The 12,645-nt window shown below is 45.0% G+C and overlaps 1 protein-coding gene across 3 annotated transcripts in view; it reads left to right on the forward strand.

Annotated features, from left to right (window-relative positions):
- The window catches only part of PLXNA4 (plexin A4), a 423,946-nt gene extending 411,536 nt beyond the window's left edge, over nt 1-12,410 (forward strand). For all 3 annotated transcript variants that reach the window (XM_067001227.1, XM_048062474.2, XM_013185453.3), the window contains 2 exons: nt 4,784-4,934; nt 5,411-12,410. In XM_067001227.1, the coding sequence (XP_066857328.1) occupies nt 4,784-4,934; nt 5,411-5,506 (247 nt within the window). In that variant the 3' untranslated portion in view covers nt 5,507-12,410. The remainder of the gene's footprint in view (nt 1-4,783; nt 4,935-5,410) is intronic.
- The last annotated feature ends 235 nt before the right edge of the window (nt 12,411-12,645 follow it).

The following is a 12,645-nucleotide window of genomic DNA, read 5'->3' on the forward strand; positions in this document are numbered from 1 at the left end:
TGGCCTGTGCTGGAAAATTTCAGACTGGAGAGGAAGCATTGGCAGCACAGCTTTTCTCTTCCCTTTTGATGAGTTAATGAGTTGCTGAGTGGCAGCAGGCACAGTTATTCTTGTGAAACAGCCCCACTAAGGAGCCTTGCATGGCTGGTAATGAAGATGAGCATTCACCCTGCCCCTTGCCTAAAGAGAGGGCAAGATGTATTCCCAGGTCACTGCTGTATTGCTTCCTTAGGAAAACAAAACAAAATAAACAAAACAAAACAAAAAAAACAAAACAAGAACTTTCCAGGGAAAGATGAGGATCTTTAAGGAAGAGGAACTGTGGCAGCGGAAGGTCTCGGGTTCTCCTGGTCAAGCCAAGATGAGGTGAGCTGCTGTGCTAGTGATACCTATGAAGTCACCTCCTATGATCTAGTAATCCTCCCATCATCCATTTGAGTTGCTGATGTGCTTCAGAGGAGGTTGTTACAAATTCCCCCAAATTTCTGAAGGGTTTCATCGCTTCTGATGTCTGATGAACAAATTTTCCTGGCACATCAGAGGATAAGCAGCCTCGAGTTAAAAGGTCTCCCCCTGTGATTCAGGAGAAGCTCTGGTGAAGCTGAGCTCCACCACGCCAGTGTCTCAATCCCCCTTCACAAAAGAACAGGGGGAGAAAATATGATGAAAAAAGGTTCATAGGTTGAGAAAAGGACATGGAGATCATTTAACAGTTAGCATCATGGACAAAACAGACTCAGCATAGGGAGATTAATATAATTTATTGCCTATCACTAGCAGACTAAACAGTGAGAAACTAAAAGCAAACTAAAAACGCCTTCCACCCATCCACACTTTTCTACATCCTCCCCCTGAGCAGCACAGGAGAATGGGGAATGGGGGTTGTGGTCAGTCCCTGACGCTTCATCCCTGCCACTGCTTCACGGTCCCTCTCTGCCCCTGCTCCCTGTGGGGTCCCTCCCACGGGATGCCGTCCTTCCCGAACTGAGCCTGCGGGGGCTTCAAGAACTGCTCCCACACAGCTCCATACCACGGGGTCCATCCATCAGGAGCAAACTGCTCCAGCACGGGTCCTGGCTCCTCTCTGCCATGGGGCAGCTGCAGGACTCTGCTCACAGAGGCCACCCCTGCAGCCCCCCCACCAAATCCTTGCCACATAAACCCCATACAGTATCTAAGCCTCTCCTGGAAATGTCTGGGTGAGGGTCCACAAAAGCTAACCAAAACTGGAGTACAGAAGAATGAGAAAATCTGCAGCATCAGGGCAGCAATTGGTGCACCTTTGACCAAATAGTCATTGTCTACTTTGGTTTCAAGTCCTTTATCAATGAACTTAGTGACAGGACAAGGGGTAACAGTTTTAAACTAAAAAAAGGTAAGTTTAGATTAGATATAAGGAAAGTTTAGATTATCTAATCTAAAGGAAGACATTATTCACCATGAGAGCAGTGAGGCCCTGGCCCAGGCTGCCCAGAGGAGCTGTGGCAGCCCCATCCCAAGGCCAGGCTGGATGGGGCTGGGGGCAGCCTGGGCTGGTGGGAGGTGTCCCTGCCATGGCAGGAGGGTTGGACCTGGATGTTCTTTAAATTCCCTTCCCAACCTGGTGGCCATCAGCTTAGTTGTGCTCACAGGAGCAGCGTTAAAGAACATCTTCCTTCACATTTCAGCTTTAGTGTGAGTGCTGTCAGCCACAAGGGCGAAGGCACAAGCAAGCACACAGACAGCCTTGCAAATGCTGGCAGTGAGAATTCAAGGACCTCTGGGGTTTGGTGACAGCTTCACAGTGGTTTTGAAGGCGTTAGAGGTATGTAAATGGCAGAGAGGCCCTAAGTACCTCTGAGGATCCGGGCTCAAATAGAAGGTAAATAAAGACTCAGCAGGGATGTTGTCATCTCCCTGCCAGGATGCTTTAATATACACATTTATAATTTCTTGAGATAGCAGAATGATGGCTTCATTAGAAACATTTCTGTATAAATAAGTCATTTGCCCATCGCAGAGTTCTGGTGGAAGATTATATGTCTTCTTCCTGTGTTAGCAGCCAGGTTTGATTACTGGTACATGCTTTTTCTTTTTTTTTTTTTTTTTTCCTTTTATTTTTTTTTTCCCAAACACACTTCCACAGTATCTTGTTTTGCAGTCTTAATGGGAACTGACTGCTCAGGTGTGTGATGTGGCAGACTCGGGGACACTTTGGTATATATAGCAGCGGATGATGGCCTGTGAACCCAGCACATTGAAATCACAGCTTGAGAGTTTGTCATGGCTGGAGAGATCAGGAGGACCTGAAATTCAGATCATCGCATCCTGATCTTCCCTCCAGGGGAGCACCGTGCATTGCTCTTTGTTGTTCAGATGGAAATTTCATGCTGTTTGGAGCATCTTTCTGCAGAGCTGGGAGGAGGACTGGGGAGCTTTCAAGACCCTTGTGAGTCACAGACCCAGGAGAGCAGTGCTACCAAGTGAAAGGGAGACGGGAGAAATTTGGAGAAGCAGACAATCTGTGCCCATGTTTCACTTTTAAAAAGGTCCCATCCCCTCACCCCCTCTCCCATCACCATTTGAAGGAGCATTTCAGCTGGTTTTCAGAGCCAGAATGACAAACAGAGCACAGTGGCTGCTGCTTTCCTCCACCAGCCTTATTTATTTCTGTTGTGATGTAATCCCCTTCACTTTTCATTTCACCCAGCAGGAGGGTGCCTATGCAATATTCATAAGGAGCTGGGCTCTTCTCCATGGGCTCTTCTCAGGCACCATAAATCAATGCATTTCTCTGCATTGCAGGCTCTTTTTTTTTTTTTTTTCCCACAAGTCTATTAAATGTGCTATTGCACATGGATGTAAATTCCTTTGGGTGCCAAGGCACACCTTGTGTTGTGGACTCCTGGGTCCACAACAATGTGCTTTGGCCTTGAGGAACCTGAAACAGCATTCTCATGGATGCTACCAGTCCCTGACACTTTATCTTGTCAGAAATGCATGCAGAATACATTTGATTTTGTCCAGCAGCTGATGCTGAGAGCAGTTTGAGTTTTCTGGGACTGGCAAAGGCTGAGGAATATCTATTCTTCCTGCTCACCAACTCCTCCTGGAGGTGGTTCTGTAGGACAGGTTCTCATGGGGTTTCCAGATGGCTCCTTCCCTCCTAGACAACTGTTCAGGGTTTCTTGGGTGTTTGGGGGTTAGGCAGTTTATAAAGCAAAATCAAGCTCAGACCACTCATCACTGGGCAATAATTAGAGCATGGGACTGAATTAGGCTGGGATTTGGGGCTTTTCCTGAGTCCAGAAGGCAAGAAGCTTGTACCTTGAAGGAAGATAATGTTGAGCATACTGGAAGATGCTTTACAGTATTTGAGGTTTGCATGAGATGTTGTGATGAACCAGAGTCTAGATGTGGAAGCAATCAGGCTGGAAGACCATGCACAGAGCAGGGAGAAGGACCTCTGGTTCCTGTGCCTTTCTTGAGGGCTACATCAACCCTTCTGTCTGCAAAACCAGGGTAACAACTGAGACCAGCCCACGGCAATGAGGATTGGTCTGTGGGGCACAAAACCAGCCTGAAGCAACGGTGGAGCCTTCTGATGTGAAGGAGTTTCCTCCCAGCCCTCTTGCACTGTGTTGTTTTTCACGGGAGACTTCCACAGCTGCCTATCCTGCTCAGTCGTAGAGAGTATTTTCCCACTTGTATGTCTGAAGGATCCTTATCATACAGCACTTCAGCATCCAATTTCTCTGCAGTGGAAGACAGCCTCCATCTCAGCAGGTGTCTCAGTGCTGTTTACAGGACACCTGTCAGCTCTTTTGGCTCCCCGTCCCCTCTGCCTCCTAATTATAAAATTGTGGATTGCTGCAGCTATGGGCTTTTTTTCTTTCCTTTTTTTTTTTTTTTTTCCTTGTGCACAAAATGTCAAATTGCAGAAATTAAAAATGTAAATGATGGCGTCTAATTAACCAGTTGACAGCGGAGCACAGCTGCGAGTGACAGTGACTGATTACCTTCTGTAAACCTTGTCCTCCAAGACCTGCCTTACCCAGGGGACGAAGGACATCGAAAATAGCAACTTCCTTAAAGAGACATTGCTCTGCTGATGAAATCTGATGCGTGGGCAGTGGTTCTGGGGTCTCCATGTCCTGTGGATAAAGCCCCAGTCCTCCTGAACTCAAGGGAAGCAGATTTTTCCCCAGCCAAAGTGGGGATGAGGATATTGAATCTTATTGATACAAACTATGATAAGGGGCTAGCTTAAAATTTGAGACAAAAAGGATGTGTTGTGCAGCACAGGAGTTGCTGGGATAGACTGGACTGAGTGGGGGAGGTGGATGATCTCAAAACACATGCAGATGTAAGTGTCTGGGGAGCACAAGCAAGCCTAAAAGGCTTTTGGTGTATGGGAGCAAAATCTGGAACACTCAGAGGGCAGCAAGATCAGTGGGACTTCTCCATGGGACTGGAGGCAGTGTCCTTGAATGCCTGAGAAAGGAATCTGGCACCAAAAGGTACTGCCTATTTCATTGACAGCATGGAAAAAGTTTACTGGATGCTCTTTGGGTTTTCAGTCTCAGAATAGGGTTGACTGACTGCAACACGCATCTGTTATTCAAGAATAACGGTTCAGTCTAATTTGTGTTTTGGCTAAGTCATCTCCTTCGTTGTAAAAGAAGAGCATGGCAGGGTATATCGTTGAGCCTGAGAGTGCTAAGTGTGTCTTTTTTCTTTATGGGTTTAGTTTTTGACTTACTCCTCTCTCCCCTTAAGAAATACCTGTAATTCTCTCTTCCAGGTACTATTCAGACATTGCCAAAATGCCAGCAATCAGTGACCAGGACATGAATGCATATTTGGCTGAGCAGTCTCGCATGCATATGAATGAGTTCAACACTATGAGTGCGCTCTCAGAGATATACTCCTACGTTGGCAAGTACAGCGAGGAGGTAAGAGCCTTGGAAGGGCGAGGAGAAGTTGTGTAGGTTGTGTACAAGTTGTGTAAGCTTATGTGCCCAGTGCCATTTACAGTACCAACACCCTAAAGCATCCAAGAATGGTCCAGCAAACATGACAAAGGAGCTAAGGGTGACCAGCATGGGTGTTGAAGACCAGGTGAGGTGCCTTAGGACATCTGAAGTGGTATGGCAATGAAATAAATAAATCTACCAAATAACTGATCTTCTAGATGAGAAACCACTTGATCTGGTGCAATGTAGGGGTTTGCATTTAGTCACATCAAGCCCAAACCGCCTGTGTAATTCCCTGCTGGCTGACTGACCTGTGATCTAAGCTAAGTCTGGGGCCCACCTGTAGGGAAAACTGACCCTCATCTGCAGCTGTAAGATTCCAGACTCGGTCTTTTTGGGAAATAAATTTAAAAGAGCCTCGTCGCTTCTTTCTTTCTTTCTTTCTCTTTTTCCAGATTCTCGGAGCCCTTGATCAAGATGACCAGGCTGGCAAACAGAAACTTGCCTACAAACTTGAACAAGTCATAACCCTCATGAGCATAGACAGCTGAGAACTGTCCTGCCAGGGACACCCTGGGAGGGATAAACCAAGTCGTGCCTCACTCAAGATCATCATCTTTACCAAGTGCAAGTTTTGATTGGCTGTAAGCAGATTCACCTGAACAGTGCTCCTCTCTCTCTTTCTCTCTTTCTCTCTCTCATTTCTTTCTCTTTCGAAATCTGTGGACAAAGCGACAAATCCCCAGGGGTTAAAAGAAAAAGACTGCAGAGGAATCTCGGCTCTGGGGACATCGAGACATTCAGGTGGAGCTCTTGTTTTCACAGCTTCCCCTCTGCCTTTGCCCTAGAGAAAAAAAAAATATTCCATGAAACGAAACAAAACAAAACAAAGCAAAACAACAAAACCCTCCCCCAACATCGCATCATCACTCTACAGATGGGAAACTGGGAGGTCACCTCTGTCATGCTGCTTTAACTGCCCTCCTAGGGATATAACCTCTGGAGTGGACATGGAAAAGAACTCAGTATTACGAAAAGTCTCCCCAAGGGGAAGGCAGCCTGCCTGCCGGGATCCTGGAGGGTAGGAGAAAATCAAGACCCTCTCCTTCAGAGCCATTGCAACTCTATCTCTTGATAGGAACCCCACTGGGAGAGGAACCCCAAAGCTCCCCGCAAAATGCCACAGCTCCATCCACGGTGGGACCGTTGTGGCTCTCATCTGCCTGGGCAAAGTGGTGTTGCTGCTCTCTCGGGGCAGGAGAAGGGTCAAGAAGGGAGGAGGAGACTGACGCTCCCCCGCCCATGTGTTTCATATGGTTATTCTTATTTTTCAAAGAGACCTGTGTTCCCCTCCGTCTTTCCCATTGTGTCCTGTTGGTCGTAGCACTGCGGCAAAAAAGTGCTCTCTCTGCTCAGTGGCATCCCGTTGGTGGTGTTTCTGTTCCTTCTGGCAATGGACAGCACAGCATCTCCCTTGTCCCCACCTCAGCTTGGAAAGCAAGAGCCACAAGTCTCAGTTTGTTCCAGACAAGGAGCTTGGCCTCAAAAACCAGCCAGAGGGTGTTTTTTTTTAATTATTTTTTATTTTTTTTAAGATGTTTGTTCTTTTCATTTTGTTTCCTCAACTGAAACAAAGCTGTTGTTTTCTTGTGGTGGAATATCAGAAGGATACCGAAGGGCTTGCCGTGAAGCAAGGTGGTGCATAGGACTGATGGCAGAAGCTTCCTTCAACGCCACTCCTGAGAGGAAATGTCATCACACATCTTGGAAGGAAATCTTGGAGGAAACCCAAATGAAACACTGCAAAATATTCTTCTATCTAGATACTCCCTGTCAAACTGCATGTATTCTGGAGAACCCTGACCGACTGTAAGCTCATTTGCCTTTTGGTGCCAACTCCTGGCCTTTGCTCTTTTCCTTTCCTGGAGCCAGCAAAGCCTTGCTGAAGGCACAGTTGCCGACGGGAAAGGATTTGCTCTCTCTTTGCACTTCCAGAGATCACTGTCACCACGGGACAAGGGTGGGCGATCACCCTGTTCTCTCCTCTGCTCAGCTCCTCCAGAAGAACTACACCTCAACCTGTTTCAATGCCCACCAAGTAGGAATGAGCTCCCGCGTCTCTTCGGCATTTGGCTGGTTATTTTTTGTACAACTGCCAGCCTGTTTAACCCTGTAGTTCAGCACAGTGGGAGAATCAGCCCCGCAGAGCCTCAGGGGAACTGGAGAACCTTGTGTCTGGTACGCCACGGAGGTCTGAGTTCATCTCTCCAGGAATAAATGGTGCCCACTAGCAAGTGGAGGAGTGGCCTCATGCCAAGGAAAATTAACCCTCATCCATCCTACACCATCCTCTGAGCCACAGCCCGGATTTTCTTTGCACCTGGAGGGCGGAAGGGGTAAAGACAGGGTGTGTAAATTGATTACGGAACGAATGTGTTTGGTTTTAATTATGCCTCTTGCTAGCAAACCCGAACCTCTTCAGAGCAACGGCACGTGAGGGTGTGTAAAGGGGGCTGTGGTGCAAACAGCAGTCAGTTAGCAAGCAGGTTGCGTTCAGCTGAACAGATACACACATAAGCAAGTCTTTCTAAAACCACGTAAAGAACAGCAGTCCAAAATTTGGTGCGTGTGCGGGGAGAACATCACAAGATTCACGTTGAAACAGCAAAACTTAGGGACACGTCTTGGTTTTAAAACCCCAGACATTTCTCTCTTGATTCTAATTATTATTTTGTGCGTGTGCGTGTGTATATGTGTGCGCGTGCGTGTTATTTCCTTTTTGATTTTGCTTGCTTTCTGTTTGATCGCTGAGCTGACGGACTCATCATGCACCTTATGGACATCTCAGCATTTTTAAGAGGCCTGCGCAATGGGGATGATTTGGTTTGGTTGGCTCTGCCGTGGTTTTGTTGACCCATTTTGTAATGTTGGCGCATGTTCCAGATCCATTGATTATGGCTGTGAAAGTGGGGTGGAAGTCCCACCAGAGCCAGCGGTAAGGAAATTACAACAACAACACAAACACAATATTTTTTATAAGTACATAAAAAGAAAAAAAAAATTAAAAAAGGAAGAAACCAAAGGTTTTGACAAACAAAGTGCCACAAGAGATAAATATGGACCCTATTGTCATGCCTTGTACTCACAGCTGGATGGTAGGAGTCTGAGGACAAATAGCTGGCTTGGAGGGAAGTGGTTATGAGTGATGGGCTATACTGCCTGGACATGCGCACATGAAAAGAAGAAGAAGCTGTTAAAAAAAAAAAAAAAAAAAGTATCAAAGTGAACTGGTGTAATCCTGCACTGTTACTGAAGTCAAAGGAACACCACAGGGGAAATCTGGGACTCACCCTGTTTCTTTTTGATGTTTTCAGGGCTGTGTTTTTGTTTTATTATTATTGTTGTTTTCCATTGTCACTGTTTTATTTCTTCTTGCTGGTACGGAGTTTTTCAGCTGTAAAATATATATATATATATTTCAAGGAAAACTTGAACACCTCAGAGACACTGAGAATGAAACACTTAGGGGAAATGGGAAGTGCCATGAGATTGGTATCTTAACCCTTCCCAAGTCCCCATTTCTCTCCCCCATCCCCAGGATTTGAAAGAAAATGTATATTTTGATTCTCTTTCATCTCCTCTTCCTTTTTCTTTTCCTTCTTCGTTTTTTTTTTTTTTTTTGATTTGGTGCTTGAGCTGGTTTTGGTTTTCACTTGGAAAAATGTGCCAGAATTGTGATGTCAGTGTGTGGGCTTCCTCCCCTGTCCCATTTGGTGTCCTTCCCCTTTCCATCCACTGTCCCAGCATCCCCCCCAGTCTATGAGAGGTCTTGGCATCTTTCTTCTCAGCCTCACCTGTTGAGCTAACTATTTTTTTAACTGCATGTACAATTAAAATACAATTAAAAACAATGACACAAACAGAAGAATGAGCCCTACCACGACGTGAATGAGTTTTTTTCCACTTCTTTTGCCTTGTTTCCCCCAACTCCTCATTGTTCCACAGTTGACCAAAAGTGCTCAGTGTGAGTCGCATTTCACACTGTTTTTCCAGTTACACTGAGAGAAGAGGAGGCAAAGTCCCTCAAAGTCGACAGGTTCCTAATATTCAGAACATACCAGATGATAGGCTGATCTTTGTGAGTTTTTTGCATTTTTTTTTCTCAAACATTACAATCAACACAATGAATGCTGACGCTTGCAGCACCATCAGAAATAAGGAAATGGAACATGTGAAGACTCCTTGTCGTTCTGCTGAAAGAGCTGAGATTATTTTTTCATTGCAGAGTTTGCTCTGGGAATTGGAGGCTGGATTTGAGGAACAAAGGTGAACAGTAATGTTGCAATGCAACATGCTCTTTATGAGTGTATTCACCTATCAATGACAGAGTGAGCTGAGGCATAACCCATCATGCTATCGTGTCACATGTTTTTTTCAGACTGAGACTCTTGGTAAATGGAATTTTGGGAAAAGTTGTGTATTATCTGGAAGAAGGTGTTAGAGATTGGTAGCACTTGAACAGACAGCACTTGAGAACTAGGGAAGAGGAGAAATGTAGACTCACGAAGGCATCTTCCTCTCCTAACACACACCAGTCCTTCTTTTCCTACTCTTCACTCTGCCCTGAATATATTTGATGGTTTGGTCATCATGGCATACAACAGCCTTGTTCCATTGGGTCAGAGGGCTTCAGCCAATTTTCTCCAGTGGTAGCTTGGTAGCTTCACTACTGCAGTTGTCTTGTCATGCCACTTCAGCACTGGAGAACATAAATAATTATTATAACGTAAAGAGGATTTACAAACAGAACTGGAGATGGTATTTGTTTTAATTGAGATATGATTACCAAAGTTTCCAGATCTTGTGCATTAGCCCACAGGGAATTGTCCGCATTAGAGGGAAAAAGATAAGCAGATCACATTATTATTATTATTACTTTTAATAACTCTATTGAAAGCTGATAAAAAGAAAGTTAGGAGTTTGGGTGCTACTCTCACTGTTGAGTCACCGAACACAAAGATCATACATCTGCTGAATTCTGGGATATCTATGATGTAACAACCCAAGAAAAAAAAAAATCAGATAGTATCAAGAGCAAAATTGTTTAAAAGTAAGCCAAAATGCAAAATTCAGATCTGTATTTCCACAATATGTGAAGAGCTTTGAGAGGAGATACCATTTACCATTGTGTGGAAGACTCTTCCAAAGGAAGTCTGGAAACCTGAAAGGACTGAGTTCCAGGGCTCCTCTTAGTGGGGCATCCAGCTGGCTCCACAAAGGACCCTCAAGTCCAAGGACCATCTCATACCAAAAAGACAACCCTGGGCTACTAGAGATGACCAGAACTCCTCCCTCACATCACCACGGCATCGATAAAACAAGTCATGCTTCACTCTCCCCATCAGTTAGTAGAAGCTCATGAAGCAGATGCAACTGATAGCCTGGAGAAATGGTTTGCTGCTGTAAAAGGAATGACAGAGAGGAGGAAAACTGGTCCTGTTTCCCAGATTCCTTGGGGTAGGATCTAGCGTGCAAGAGTGCTCCTCCATAGCAATCTGTTGTTTTCCAGGTGAGCAGTGGCCACTGCTGATAGGGGAAGATGCCATGACCAGATAAGCACTTAACTATAACCCCATCAGTCCCCAAAAGGTGGTTTTAGTCCTCTCTTCTCCTTGGTTCAGCACGCAGCTGAAGAACCTGGTCAGAGGTCTTTCATGCTCATAAAAATGTGCATGTTGTTCGCACCAGGTGTGTTTTCTTTTTCAGTGGCTCACCAAGAATTGTAGCCAGGAGCCCCATTTTATATATCTCCCACCCTTGAATGAGCAAATCAGTACAAAAATCCAGCTCTTGAATCAGTGACGCTGTCTAAACTCTGCTAAGCCCTGGTTACCTCCTCTCCTGGGATGAATAGGGAGCCCAGGAATGGAGCTCTTTCTGCAAGCTGGGGAGCTTTGATTATTTACACAGTAAATCGTGTTTCTGTGTTGGCAGAGGCCTCACTATGACAGCTGCTGGATAAAGATGTATTGGCATAACCTCAGCGATGCCAGGACTATTTTCTGTGAGTACATGATGAGTAGTAAAAGAATGGTCCTCCAGGGCAGATGGAGGTCTTGGACTGTCCTAGCTCTTGCCATTTGGTATGCTGTGGAGCAGGCAACTGATAAATCCAGTCAACCTCCACATCACTGGTCATTCGCCACCCAAATTTTCTTGCTTTGTCCCCATTTCAGGGTACAGTTGGGTCCAGAGAGAGCTGCAGTTTCTCCCTCACCTCTGCCACTGTGCAGAGTCCCTTCCCCTCTGTGTTGTCCTGTGGGGGATAATTGATGTGCTGGGCAAGAAAAGAAAAAGAAAAGAAAACAGATTTACACTTCAAAAGAATAAAACCACCAAAAAAAAAAATAGTGAGGATGTAAAGCTGCTTAGTCTAATCAACCTGTCACGTGTGTGATTTCTGTTGTCGTCGTCATTGTTTGTCCATTGGCTACTCTTCTTTTGTTTGTTTGTTAATCTTCTGTTCTAAAAATGGAGAGTTTACCTCAAATATTTCTTTCTGCTTGGAAACAGATCACCTCAAAGACACTAAGAGCAGTGTGCAGGGAAGCTCAGTGAAGTGAACCTGATTATGGAAAACGGGGAAAGAGGACGTTTAGGCTCTTCCAGCATCCCCTTCTCTTGCTGCTGTGGGCTGAATCTGAGGGCAGTATTTCTGAGCAGGAGAGGCTGCTGTTCACTTCCAGATCGACTGGAACGTAAGAACCAGTCAGGGAAATTAAGGCACATCTGAGCTTGAAGTCCTTTCTGAAGTATCTGAAAGAAACTTGGTGTTACTTAAAAATTTCTTCCCTGCTCTTTCCCCATTCCCTGGAGAAAATCCACTTTCCAGCCCAGAGTGGGGTAAGGAAGCAGAGAGATTAGGTGCTAGCTAAATATTCCCAGCGTTTTCCCCAAGAAATCAAGAGACAACTGGATTATTTAATGCCACAAGACAGGCCCTTCCTAGTGTCTGACCCTGTGTCTTGGACATACACATGAGCCCAGAAGTCTTATTCTCTGTTTTGCTAAAACTTCCACCTTAAGTACAAAATCATTGTAAAGACATATCCTTTCACTACAGTGTTACTAACAGCCTCAAAGAGATGTCAAGACAGCATTAGAAAGGAGGTTGGGATCCTTTTTTTTTTTTAGGTTGTTGTTGTTGTTGGTTTGATTTTTCTTTTGAATTGATCCTAGTTAAAGAAATAAATAAAATCTATACTATTTAAATTGGAATCCCGTTGTTACTTGGTAAAGGCAAAGCTTCTGTACCTTTGTTATAATTAATTGTATACCTGTGTATGTAAATATAAGGCATTCCTATTTTGCAGTCCAGAACAAGAAAAAAAGGAAAAAAAAATATTTGTAATATAGAATAAAGTTTATTAAAAAAAAATAAAGAAATAAAAATGCTCTGGGCTCTGATTGCTGCTTCCTGTGGCTGAATGGACCCAGAGAAAAGGAATTCAGTCAAAGGGGAATTACTGGAGACCATGCAAGTGCCTAAAGCAAGTCCACATCCATGCCATAGGAGCCCAAGATCAGGCTCTTCCACCATCCCCGATGCATTTCTGAAGCTTCCTTAGCACTCCAAGGAGTCGGCTCCTATTGGCGTTTTGGCCTTGGCTGAAGTGTGCCACCACTCCTC

Source organism: Anser cygnoides, chromosome 1, assembly GCF_040182565.1.
Source record: "Anser cygnoides isolate HZ-2024a breed goose chromosome 1, Taihu_goose_T2T_genome, whole genome shotgun sequence".
Lineage (NCBI taxonomy): Eukaryota > Metazoa > Chordata > Aves > Anseriformes > Anatidae > Anser > Anser cygnoides.